Source organism: Arachis hypogaea, chromosome 13 (assembly GCF_003086295.3).
Source record: "Arachis hypogaea cultivar Tifrunner chromosome 13, arahy.Tifrunner.gnm2.J5K5, whole genome shotgun sequence".
Taxonomy (NCBI): domain Eukaryota; kingdom Viridiplantae; phylum Streptophyta; class Magnoliopsida; order Fabales; family Fabaceae; genus Arachis; species Arachis hypogaea.
This window is the reverse complement of record NC_092048.1, coordinates 144,019,273-144,031,781: the sequence shown is the minus strand read 5'-3', so window position 1 is coordinate 144,031,781 and position 12,509 is coordinate 144,019,273. Positions and strand designations below refer to the sequence as shown.

The following is a 12,509-nucleotide window of genomic DNA, read 5'->3' as shown; positions in this document are numbered from 1 at the left end:
ACGGGATACGATACGATATGCGAGACGGTGTTATGTGAGTTTTAAAAAAGTGTTATGTGAGTTTTAAAAAATTGTCGGACACGAGGACACACATATATTAATAATATAATATGCATTTTTTCTTAAAGTATATAGGTATTCAAAAGATAAAATTATAAACTCTTATATCTTAATAGAGATAATAAAAATTTTGTACATTACATATACATAAAAAAAATTATCTAAAGTTATACTATTTCTCTATCATATATGATTGATATCTTTATCATTAGAAAAAGTCACTATTTCTAACTCTGGTTCATCAAGAGAAAGGCAAGTAACTTCAATAATATCATTTTCTTCATCAATTGGTGAAAAAATATCTCCAGCAATATCCCACATCATAGTTTTTCCTTTATTGCATTGTGGAGTTTTTCTTGAAAGAAGACAAAAATAAGTGTGGACAAATACTAAATTTTCTGCATGTTTAGACTTCAACTTGTTTTTTTTAGGGGATGGATAAAAGAATAAGTGCTCCAATTCATTTCACAATAAGAAGAGAAGATGGTTGCCCTAGTAGCCTAAGAACAATTGGTTGAAGAAGTTTTGTTTTCCCACCATGAATTAGCCACCAAGATTTTGCATCAACTATGCCTCTATCATTTAAAGAGTCATAATCATCAAAGACACCTCTACCATCAGAAAAGCTTGCAAATTCAATATTTATTTTTCTCCTCTCTTTTTCATCAGGAAAATACCTCTTTAAGAATTTAACTTTTTTATTAGTGATCTCAATATCTTGATGAGAAGAAACTCATGTAGAATCTTCTCTTAACCATTAGTGGCTATAATACCTATGTAATTAGTGGTTAAGCATAAATTAGTAATAATTCAATTATCTTCACTTATAAATAAAAATAAACAATAAATATAAAGAGTTACCTTGGATTCGATGAATGTGCTAAACAATGAAGAGGTGTGTTACTTTTTGTCCATCTTTGAACTAATATTGAGTGCACAACATTGTAGAAGGACGATGACTCTTGTTCATCTTTTCTTTCATAGAGATATATAGCACTTTTTACCTTCTTGATCATTGAATTCCACATCTCATGAACCAAATGAAGAGTAGGTGCATTCGTGTCTATACTTTCAAAAATCTCATGATGCTTGTTGGTTGGTTGGTGATGATTGATGGATTGTTGTTTAATGATTTGAGGATATAAGCAAATAAATTTAGAAGTTGTGACTTATAGTTTTGAATGATGGATTTTGGAGAAATGTATGAGTATTATTGTTGGTATGAGGCATAATTGTTATGGTGGTTGATGTGTTAATGAAGAAGGACATATTGTGTTGGAAAGTGCAGGTTTGGTGATTAATGGCATAGGATTTGTTTTGATTGAAAATGAGGTTTTAAAAGTTTGCAAAAAGTTGATTTTTGGCCGAATTTCAACGAGGCATAACTTGGCTTCCGGACCCTTAACTTGCTTTCAATTTTTTTAAAGTAAAAAATTGGGTTCATGAAGTTTATGCCATTTGAAGAACGGATGAAAAATATTTTAAATCGAAAAAGTTATGGGTGTTGGAAGATTATAATCAAAAACTATTTTCTTTTCTTTAATTCTGCAGTTTTGCTACTGAATCTGATTAAAAAAAACGTACATCCACGCGTACGCGTTTGGTCCTATGCGTGCGCGTAAGGAGCTAGCAAACATGTCCACGCGTACGCGTGACATGAAGTATTCATCTACGCGTACACATAGTAAGGGGATGCGCGCACGAGCTGCCTTTTTATACTCTGATGCGTACGTGTGGTCCCTGTTCCAACAAACATGATTTTTGAGTTTTAAAACCTATTTCAAACTTATAAACCTCTATTTTCATTCCTTTAATCATAAATAATAGTATTAGACCTGATAGTCAGATGAAGTTAGGAAGTGGGGATAACTTGGAGGTGAAGTAAAGCTGAGAAAGTGATGAATTGGATTATGAAATGTTATAAATGATTATGTATAATACTTGGCTTGATTAATTAAATGATCAGAGATACGCGATTTTCTAGGTTAAGTACCGTGGCTTGCCACCACGTGTACTAGGTCGAAAACTATATACTCTGTTGACCCTACGACGTAAGGGTGACCGGGCACTTATAAATTCTCGAGAATGGTACCCGGCCCATTGAGCAATTTGATATATATATATATATATATATATATATATATATATATATATATATATATATATATATATATATGAGAGAGAGAGAGAGAGATGCATAGACTCATGGGGATGCACGTCGGGAGATATATATGAGAGAGAGAGAGAGAGATGCATAGACTCATGGGGATGCACGTCGGGAGACAGTTCAAAGGTTTACCAAACCGGACTTGTCGGGTTGGTTTGATAACCGACAGATGAGACTCATTAGCCATAGGACAGACATGCATCATGTGCATATTATTTGAATTACTTGTTTGTGCATTAACTGGGTGTGCCTAAGTGCATTTGCTATGTTAAATATATATTTGCTACCTGCAGTACTTGTAACCTTTTTGTGTTTGCTTTTATCTGCTTATTTGTCTGTGAAATATTGTCGAAAATGGAGGTATGGAGGAAATGCAGTAGGACTTAGATTCAAGATTAAGTTAAGTTAGGTCTAAATACTCTTGGTAAATCACCTTTTATGCCTTCTGTTTAATACATTAAGTTTTGTAATTTGAGTGTCGGTGTTCTAGGATTGCCTCTGGCATTCTTAGGACCTCATATCTTATATGTGTGACACCTTTACCATACTGAGAACCTCTGGTTCTCACCTCATACTATATTGTTGTTTTTCATATGCAGGTCGAGAGGCACCTCGTTAGGCATCTGGACATCTGAAGCGAAGTGGTTATCGGGTTATTTTGTTGTATAGTTATGTATATATATGTATTTTGTTTTCTCTCCGCATGACTTGTTCCTTTTGATCCTCTTAGAGGCTTATGGAGAGACAGGATCTTATTTAAGTAAATTTGGGTTTTGAATATGTATATATATGTGTATATATTCTCCGACCAACCTTGACTTTGCGGGACTAGTTAGGAGCTTGTTATTTTGTATCTTTGGCCTTTTACTCCTACTTTTGTTGTCTTATGCTTGATAGTTGTAGTTTTTTTAGCACGCAAGTTAACTCGTTTCTTGAGCGTTGTGTTTTTATTTCGTGATTTTTATTTCATCTATTCTTCAAACCACCTAGTATATTATAATATTTTTGCTATTATATGTATACATTTTATTTTAGAGGTCGTAATACCACACCTCTTCTACTTTACGGCTTAAACGTAAAACTCAGTGTGGTAAAGTGTTACAGACGACAAGTATGAAAGGAAGATATAAAATATTTGTTCTCGTATATATAATAAGTGTGTAGAAATATAAAATAAAAAAGAAAAAAATTATAAAATAAACTATTAAAATAATATTAAAAGTTTAAACCACTAACAAAAAGAATTTTAAAAATATACTAATAACAAATAAATTCTCAAGTAATTTAATAACGCGACAAAAAGAATTAAATATTAATATATATTTTGAAAAAGTTTTAGATATTAGATTTTGATGCAAACTTTTTGCAATTATTATTAAAAAAATCTTTATTTTTAAAATTTGATAATTTTATGTTAAGTGAATTTTTAAAATTTTTTAATTGTAAATTACTATATTTTTTTTAAATATAACAAAAAAATCTAAAAATTAAATTTTGTTTCAATTTTTTTTACGTTTTCTAAATATTTATTCAAATATTATTATGCAAATTCAGATCAACTGAATAAGTCGTTTGTTAAATATAAAAAATTTTTTGTCACTTACAAAAGATATAATAATTATTATTTATTTTTGTTGCATTTCAAATCAAGAATGTTTTATCAATATCTTTCAAGCAGTTAAATCTTTCGGATATCAAATTTGTGGTTAACCCATAAATTATATAAATCTTTTTTTTAAAATTAATTTAAATTAGTCGAGTGATCAGTTCACTCATCCGCTTAAACAAATTTTGAGAGTTTGAATTTAGCCTCATACATAAACCTTAAAAATATTATTCATATATTAAAATTAGACATTAAAATTAATAAAAATATATAATTTAATTTATTTTTTAAAATATATTTATATTTTAACATATAATAACTTATTTTGGTGCACATGTAATATGGTTATGATTATTTTTAGATTTATGTTTGGAGAGAGTTAAGATGTTCAAAAATCATTTTGTTGGAATTGAACAGGCGGATCAACGGAGGCGTATTGAAGCAGGTGGTGATCACACTCGAACCTGGCCATGTGCTGCTCTTCCATGGTCACAATCACTTCCATTCCTTTCCCATCTCTCGCATCCATAAAAACCACCAAGTTCGGGACATTACTCACAGATGCTATCCACACCGGTTTCCCCCATCCAAAATCGGCTTCGTACATTGAAAACCTACACCAGCTTGACATTATCATCACCGGAATCTTCAAATCCTCCGCCTCCGGAACCTCTCCCGCGTCTCCTTTCACGAACTCAGCAATGAAGTCCAAGTCCCTACCCTTCCCTCCATACTTCTTCATCTGCGCCTCACTACCTTCCATCCCTTGCTTCATCTTGCTTACCAACTCTGGCAGCTGATCCGTCTGAGAGGAACTAAACACGAAGAACGAAATCATGTTCCCTATGGTCTTGTTTGGAATGGGAGGATCGATTCTGTTTCGGAGATTGACGGCAACGGAGCTTAACAACTGGGTGTTAGGGCTTAACCCTAGCGCAGAAATCGCACACTTGCATATCAGTGCAGTCACCACTTGAATCCTTGTAGCGTGAACCGGTGCAGCCATGGCTTTCAGGGAATCGATCTTGGAACCTTGGAACACAAACCTCTTGCACACCGAGTTATGGATCTCAGGGTACGGTGGTTCCGGGTAAACCGGAAAATCTCCTTGAGGGAAAAGAGAAACTCCGGCGTGGAGCAAGGGCGGAGAGGGAAGCAGTGAGTGATTCTGATTCTTGGTGATGGAAGCCCAGTCGTTGACGAAGTTGAAGAGAGCGGAGATGTCGCTGAACTTGTGAGACATGCAGAGGGCTATTGCGATTCCGCCGCAGGAGAAGAAGTTGATTTGAATGGCGAGTATGGCGTCATCTCTTGGATTTTGCATAGCGCTCCATGGCAGATTCTGAGGGAAGAGAGGGAGAAGATTTGCATGGGTTGGGTTGTTGAGAATGTGAGAGAGATTCGTTTTGATTGTTGCGATGAGCAGTGGGACTCCCTGGTCGTTGCAGTGAATGGCGACTTGATCTCTGAACCTGCCTGCAATTGGGTAGTACAGTGAGAGAGCTTCAGATAACGATTTCTTGAGCAAGGCTACGGTAGATTCTAGAAGCTGGTGGTTGGAACGGTAAAAGTAGAGTAGAGGGACGTAATTGGGAGTTGTTTTAACGTCCATGAAGGAGAGGGGATAAGTTTTGAGATGAGGAGGCGTGGGTGAACTTGGTTTCACCGTTTCTTTGTATATTAACTCCATTTCCACATACACTTATCTCAAATTATATTCATCTAATTATATATAGGCAGCAGCGTTAACGGTTAACATATATTTGTACATTTTATTTGTTTGCTTTCCACTGAGGATTCGTCGCACCTAGACCACATTAAAGAAGAAAGGAAATACATTATTCAAAAGATTAGACTCAAATTAATTGCTAGATACTTTTCTATTTACATTTTATTATGAGCAGTGATTAAATTATTCTTTTAATGTAATTTAGAGAGTAAAGTCCAATTTGGATACGCACTAGTTAATAACTTAATACGCTTTTACTTTCCTATACCCGTTAAATATTCACTCAAGAAAGGATAAGGATTTAGTTAATGGTGCTTTTTGGCATATTATAAATAGAGGAATCAATATCTGCAGAAATTTTCATCAATATTTTAAAAGCAAAACGAAATTTCAAATATGAGATACTATAATAAATTTTTTTGGTGACTATACTATAATAAATTAGGTTCTCAAAATATGATGGGCTAAAAATTAAAGGACGTAAAAAATGACAAATAGGATATTAACCTTTTGATTTTTGAATATTTAAGTTTTGAAAATTTAAAAATATATTTAAATTTTTTATTTTTTTTTTAAATTTGAACATATTATAATCTATCAAATGTGACATCCGTTGCACTGACCTAGTTGATACAGATACACATATAATTTTTTTTTTAAAATAGGACAAATTAATTAGATCCAGAAATGGAATTGTTCATATTTTGAAGAGATCATTGACTTAAATGTATTTTTAAACTCTTAAAGATTTAAATGTTCGCAAATCAAAAAGTTAGAGATCGATTTATTATTTTTTCTAAAGGATAAGTAGCATTTTTGAACGCAATACAATGTATTAGAAACTTGAGAAAAGTTATGCATACAAGTCATTAGGGTTTGTATGCTTTACAAGTTAATTAACGAATAAACCCCAAAAACACGATGCAAGGTCTACATTTTTCTTCTTCTTCTTCTTTTCTTTCGTTTCTTGCCTTCTCTTTCTCCTTCTTCTTCTTCTTGCTGCACGTTCTTCTTCCTCTTCCTCTTCTTCTTCTTCTTCTTCTTTTCTTTCGTTTCTTGCTTTCTCTTTTTCGTTCTTCTTCTTCTTACACGTTCTTCTTCCTCTTCCTCTTCCTCTTCCTCTTCTTCTTCTTCTTCTTGCTACAGGTTCTTCTTCCTCTTTCTGTTCTTCTTCTTCATTTACATACTTTTCTTTCTGTTTTCTTTCTTCGTTATTCTCGATTTCCATTTTTTTTGACATCAAGCTCTGAAATCGTTTTTGAAGAAGAAGAAGTAGCAGAAGATGAAAAGGAGAAAGAGAAAGAGTTCTGAAATATGCATAAGGTGTACTTCAACGAATTTTGGGTGTATTTCTTAAATCCTTTGGGTGTATTTCTATAATCGTTTGGGTGAATTCCTGTAACCGTTTGAGTGTATTTCTGTAATCCTTTGGGTGCATTTCTGTAATCGTTGGGGTGTATTTCTGTAATCGTTTGGGTGTATTTCTGAAGTTCCATTATTTTCAAATTTGGCAAGAAAATTGTTTTCATGGAGGAAGAAGAAGAAGAGTTGTTCATAATGCATGGTGAGTAGCGCGCTTTGGAAACATGAAGTTGTTGAATATGCGTTAATTAAGTGTAATGCGTATATTTTATTGAACTTGTAAGACTTGTAAGCCAAAAAGACTTGTATATATAGCAGGCCTCTAGAAACTTAAAAGAAAGTTATACCATTGATGTCGATTTTTAATTTTGAAAAGTTGTCACGTCCTACTCTGCAAAAGATTTCTTTTTCTTTTTAAATGAATTATTATTATTATTATTATTATTATTATTATTATTATTATTATTATTATTATTATTATTATTATTATTATTATTATTATTATTTAATAAAAAAATCAATTCTTTGCTTCAAGATTAAAATATTAATAATTCAATATTATATGATAATATAAGAAAATTGATAATTTGTTAAAACGTGTCTTAAAAGATATGAAGGCTCAAATATTTCTCTGTTGCTATAAGAATATATTTAACATATATTTAACATTATTAATGTATTTAACATATATTCAAAAATATAAAAGTAATGTATTTTTAAAATTTTGCTAATAAATATTTTAAAATATTAATTGAAAAATTATTTATTTTATATTTTTTAAATTTACATAACTTTTCTAGAATAAATATTTTAAAAGTTAACATATTTATTTTAAAATAAACATTATCTTATATTTAACATTATCTACTGTCCGATCTTTGCTGCAGATCATTCACTATTAAAATAGTTGACAAGAGTGTTTTAATAAGTAGTCAATATTATCATATTTAAAGTCAAAGTAATTAAAATTCCTCAAATGTTGATTAAGAAATTAATAAGTAGTCAATATTATCATAATTGCAACAATACCCTTATTTTACTAAAAACTCTACAATTAAATGAATTATTTAATCAATTAAGTCCAATTTAATTGTGCACGCAATTTTTTTTGTCTTCTTCAAACGCTTTTTTTTCTTATTCTTCTTACTTATACTACTACAAAAAAACACATGTCATCAGATTTATTGGTGAAATAACAAAAATAATGTTAGTAATATATTTTTCGTCAGAACAAATTTGACGATATAATCTTTGATGATAATAAATTATCATTAAATTTTTCAATTCGCCAGTAGTTATCGTCAGATTTTGCGACGAATTTTTTGCCTAAAAATTATTTAATTACGGATGGAATTTTCCATCGATAATTTATTTTGGCGCTCCACTATTTTTTTTTCGCCTAATTACCATCGAATTTTTCTTCCGAAAAATTCGACGGTAAATTCAATTTTTCTTTTAAAAAAATTGCACAATTACTAGTCATTTTTTTTTTTGCATAATTAATAGTCAAATTCTAAATAATAGGAACCAAATATGGTAAATTAAATATCAACTGTACAAATAAAATAAAAAGTTAAATAAATAAAATACAATAAAATAGTCTAGAACAAAACTCTAATCACTAAAGGTCCTGATAGTCGTCGTCGTCGTGCCCCCATCTGGTCCTGCTGAGACGGCAGACTAGGCGGTGATGTCGGTGCCTCTCCAGCACACATCTAGTTTCGATACACCACCATCTGTTGCTCCATCTGATGAAGCCGCTCCAGCTTTCGCCTCCACTCCAGCTTGAGAAAATATGTGTCTGATATGCGTGTGAGGATTTTCTGATACCTCTCCTCAGACTGTTGTAGTTGTTGAGCGATCCTGATGGTGAAGGCTCCATGTGAGCTCTAGCACCCGCTCCCTCAAATTGATGCCGTCCTCGGGATCGACGGGCCGGCTGGTGGTAGAGGCGGATGAAGGTCTCAATGTGGAGGCGCAAAGGTTGTCGGCGAAAAATAATCCTAGTTTGTAGATGCAATTCTTGTATCGTTCAAATGCAGTCTCACGCCAAATCGTGTCAATATCAACTTCTGATGCAGTAGAGTTGTTTTTGTTGTCTCCAGTATGCTGAGATTGTTAGGTTGTGGTCCAATCTCTACGTGTTGGACTCCTATGTAACACATGTCATGATTACGATTATAGTTAATTGAAAACTTTATATCACATGATGTTTACTCACATAATGATTTGCAGTTCGATGATAAGAAATTCTCTTCTTGTTCTCCTTCAAGGTGTATGTGAGTATACTTGAAGATCTCCACCATCATCACATCACAATCTAATGACTTAAACTACGCATGTTAGAACAATATGTTAAATCAAGTAATAATGACATTATATTTTAAAGACAAAACAAACTTAATAACAAAATGAAACAAGTTATATATCAGCCTGACCTTTGTCTTCATGAAAGTCGTTGACACTGATAAACTCCATTTTAAGGATTTATCTTGTGCTCAATTTAGAAGATTTTATCACCTTTTACTCACATTTATCCAATGAATTGGCATGGTTTCATGATTGTCTCCTTAATTGTGCTTAAGTGTGAAAATATGCTTTTTTAGGCCTTAATTAGCTAAATTTAATTCACCTTTGATTCCATGAGATGCCTTGATGTATTTGTTAGTGAATTAAGAGTGAAAAGGCTAGGAATGGATCAAAGGGGTGGAGAGAAAAAGCATGCAAGTGGAGAACTCATGAAGAAACAAGGATTTGGGGTGCATTCATCGACGCGCAGCAGACGTGGATTGTGAGTCGCATGGCGACGCGTACGCGTACATGGCGCGGACGCGTGGATAGAAAATCTTAAGATTAACAACTACATATGTTGAATAATCTCCTCAAAATAGTTTGCATATAAAATAGTACTCACACCGTTAAATCATCATGCCAGATTGTCATCCGTACAATGGGAGGTGGTGGAGGGACATCTGAATGGGATTCGTGAAGATTGCGGGATTGACGCAACAGAAAGAGCCACGTAGTGGGGATTAGGGACTATGATGAATGGCTAGTCTTGTGCACCCATTGCCTATGACGTCACAGGAGTAGTCAAACTAGAGGGAGACGATTGAGAAGTCTCATGGGTACCAATAGAAATTTTCCTTTACCACGACCACGATGCCGATCCGTGACACCTCTATCTGTCATCATGTTTGAAAAGAGCATACCAATTAATACAAATCCTCCCACATTTATATTATTTGAAAAAAAATTAACATAACCTCCCCTAAAAAAATGCTAATCTTCGTAGTGGTAATCCCACAACTAACATGCACCTCTAAATCCGACAGAAAAGCCGATGGTACTCAGCATTTTCTTGTAATGCACACTACTAATGCTGTTATTTCTTCTTCTTCTCCTCAATCTTTTTTCTCATCTTTCTCTTTTGTTATCGTCCTCCTCGTTACCCCATTCTTTTCTCATTTGATTTATTCTTTTTCTTTTTTTCTTCTGTTCCTTCATTATCATCATCATCACCACTACATACCACCACCACCATTCTTCTTCTTCTTAGTTAAATATCACACAATTAGGTTAATAATAAGAAAAATACATCGTATTTCTATGTTACAGTTAAGAAGTTAAAAACTTTTAGTATTATTTTTCTGAAAAATTTTGCACCATTCAAAATTTTTCTTCCTTTTTCTCATCATCATCATCATATTGTTGTTGTTGTTGTTGTTTTAGTTAAAAATGATATAAAAATTTTTGGTAAATAACAAAAAAAATCTTTAAAGAATCACAAGTCCGAAACCTTAACTCACTCAACCAACAAAATACATTTGAATATGTTTTAGAACAAAACACTACTATATCAATTTATTGTAAATGACACATAAATGACTAGAGTCTTAGATGTGAATTCAATACCATCCAACTATTTTAATGATAAAAAGTACATCATTTAATTGGAAATGACATAGTTGAGAAATTTCGGTGTCAAAATAAAAAATTTTATGCGTTACGATTAAAAAATATTGGTGCTATTTTTGTGATGAATTCTGTACAATTCAAAACTCTCATTCTTCTTCCTTTTCCTTCTACTCCTCTTCTTTTTTTTTTGGTTGTTTTACATTCTCATAATTCTCATTTCACCCTCTTAACAAAAACTTGTGTCATAATTAAGTGTCAAAATTAAGAAACTTCCTGTGTCACAGTTAAAAGTTTCGGTATTATATTTTAATAAATTTTGTATAACTCAAAACTCCTCATCCTCTTCTTCTTTGTCATCATCTCATCTTCTTCTTTTCTTGTTTTACCTTTTCATAATTCATCTTATTTTATCTATTAACATGAATAAAAATAAGAAAAGAAGAAGAAAAATCAAATAAAAAAATATAATGCTGCAAAATTACCAGAAATAGAAAAAAAATACAGCAATAGTAATAAAAGAACAACGATGAGAAAGAAACACGCAAAGAGAAAAGAATCGCAGAATACAAACGTTCGCACAAGTGGGGAGTTGGAACGTACCTAATATGCTTTCACTAATGAAACTAGTTTTTGTTGGATTTTAACTAATTTGATTGGATTTAATTGCAAAAAAAAACTTAAATGTATAGCGAAATTGATTATTCTATTAAATTTTCCAAATGCAATTACAACATATTTACGAAAAAAATTTAAGAGTTGATAATTTTAATTTAATTTAATATTTTGAGTTCAATAATTTACTACTATATTTTTAGTATATATTTTTAAATACTAATGATTAATTGTGGAGTTAAATCTTAAAATAGTCCCTGAACTTATACTCGAGTCTCAAAGTGACCTCTAAAGTTAATAATTATTCAAATTCATCCCCGAAATTGTCCTTTGGGACTCATAGTAGTCCCTAAAATAATTTCCGTCCATCCTTGCCATTGGACTGGACTTAAAACGTCGTCGTTTCCTTTCTTTCTTTACCACTCACACCATCATTCATCACAACACCACCATTTTCATCTCTTCCCAACAGCCACCACTCCCGACATCATCATCACCACCACATCAAGAAACCACACTTCACCCTACCATCGACTCTCTCCTTTCTCCTCCTCTTCTTCCTCTAAAATTTTTCTCTCTCTCTCTCTCTTTTCTGTCTCTGCAACTTCCAATCTGTTAATCTTCCTTTCTCTGTCACCATTATCCCTCATTTCCACGCCTCTCTCTTGTCCTAACTAGCAAACATCATCAATCTAAACAACAACGAGAGACGGCAAACAGATCGAGCGACACCATGGACGAAATCGGGCAAAAAAGCTCCTCGGGATAGCATTATCTCTATTCGGTAGGAGTCGTGGAGGTCACAGAAACAGAATGCGGCAGAACTTCAGGCAGAGATCGATGTAGTAGAGAAAAAGAGGGCAATGCAAAAAAACATGACAAGACTCAGGACAACGGTCAAATTGTGAGGTCAGAGGGGAGGAGGAGATAATAGTAGCGGCCGGCGGAGCTTTAAATATCATCGCAACGCCTCACCATCAACCAAGGAGCAGTGCCTAAGTTCATCTGAAGTGGAGGGATGTGATACCGAGTTGTAACTAAAGTTCCATCTGGTT

General features: G+C 32.9%; 1 protein-coding gene across 1 annotated transcript; it reads right to left on the bottom strand.

Annotated features, from left to right (window-relative positions):
* Positions 1-4,221: 4,221 nt before the first annotated feature.
* On the bottom strand, positions 4,222-5,523 carry LOC112792558 (limonoid 1-O-acetyltransferse). The gene has a single exon (XM_025835838.2). The coding sequence runs from the start codon at positions 5,521-5,523 to the stop codon at positions 4,222-4,224; it is 1,302 nt and encodes a 433-aa protein (XP_025691623.1).
* Positions 5,524-12,509: the final 6,986 nt, after the last annotated feature.

Coding starts and splice junctions, on each gene's coding strand:
- LOC112792558 (XM_025835838.2), bottom strand. CDS start 5,523: ATGGAGTTAATATACAAAGAAACGGTGAAACCAAGTTCACCCACGCCT.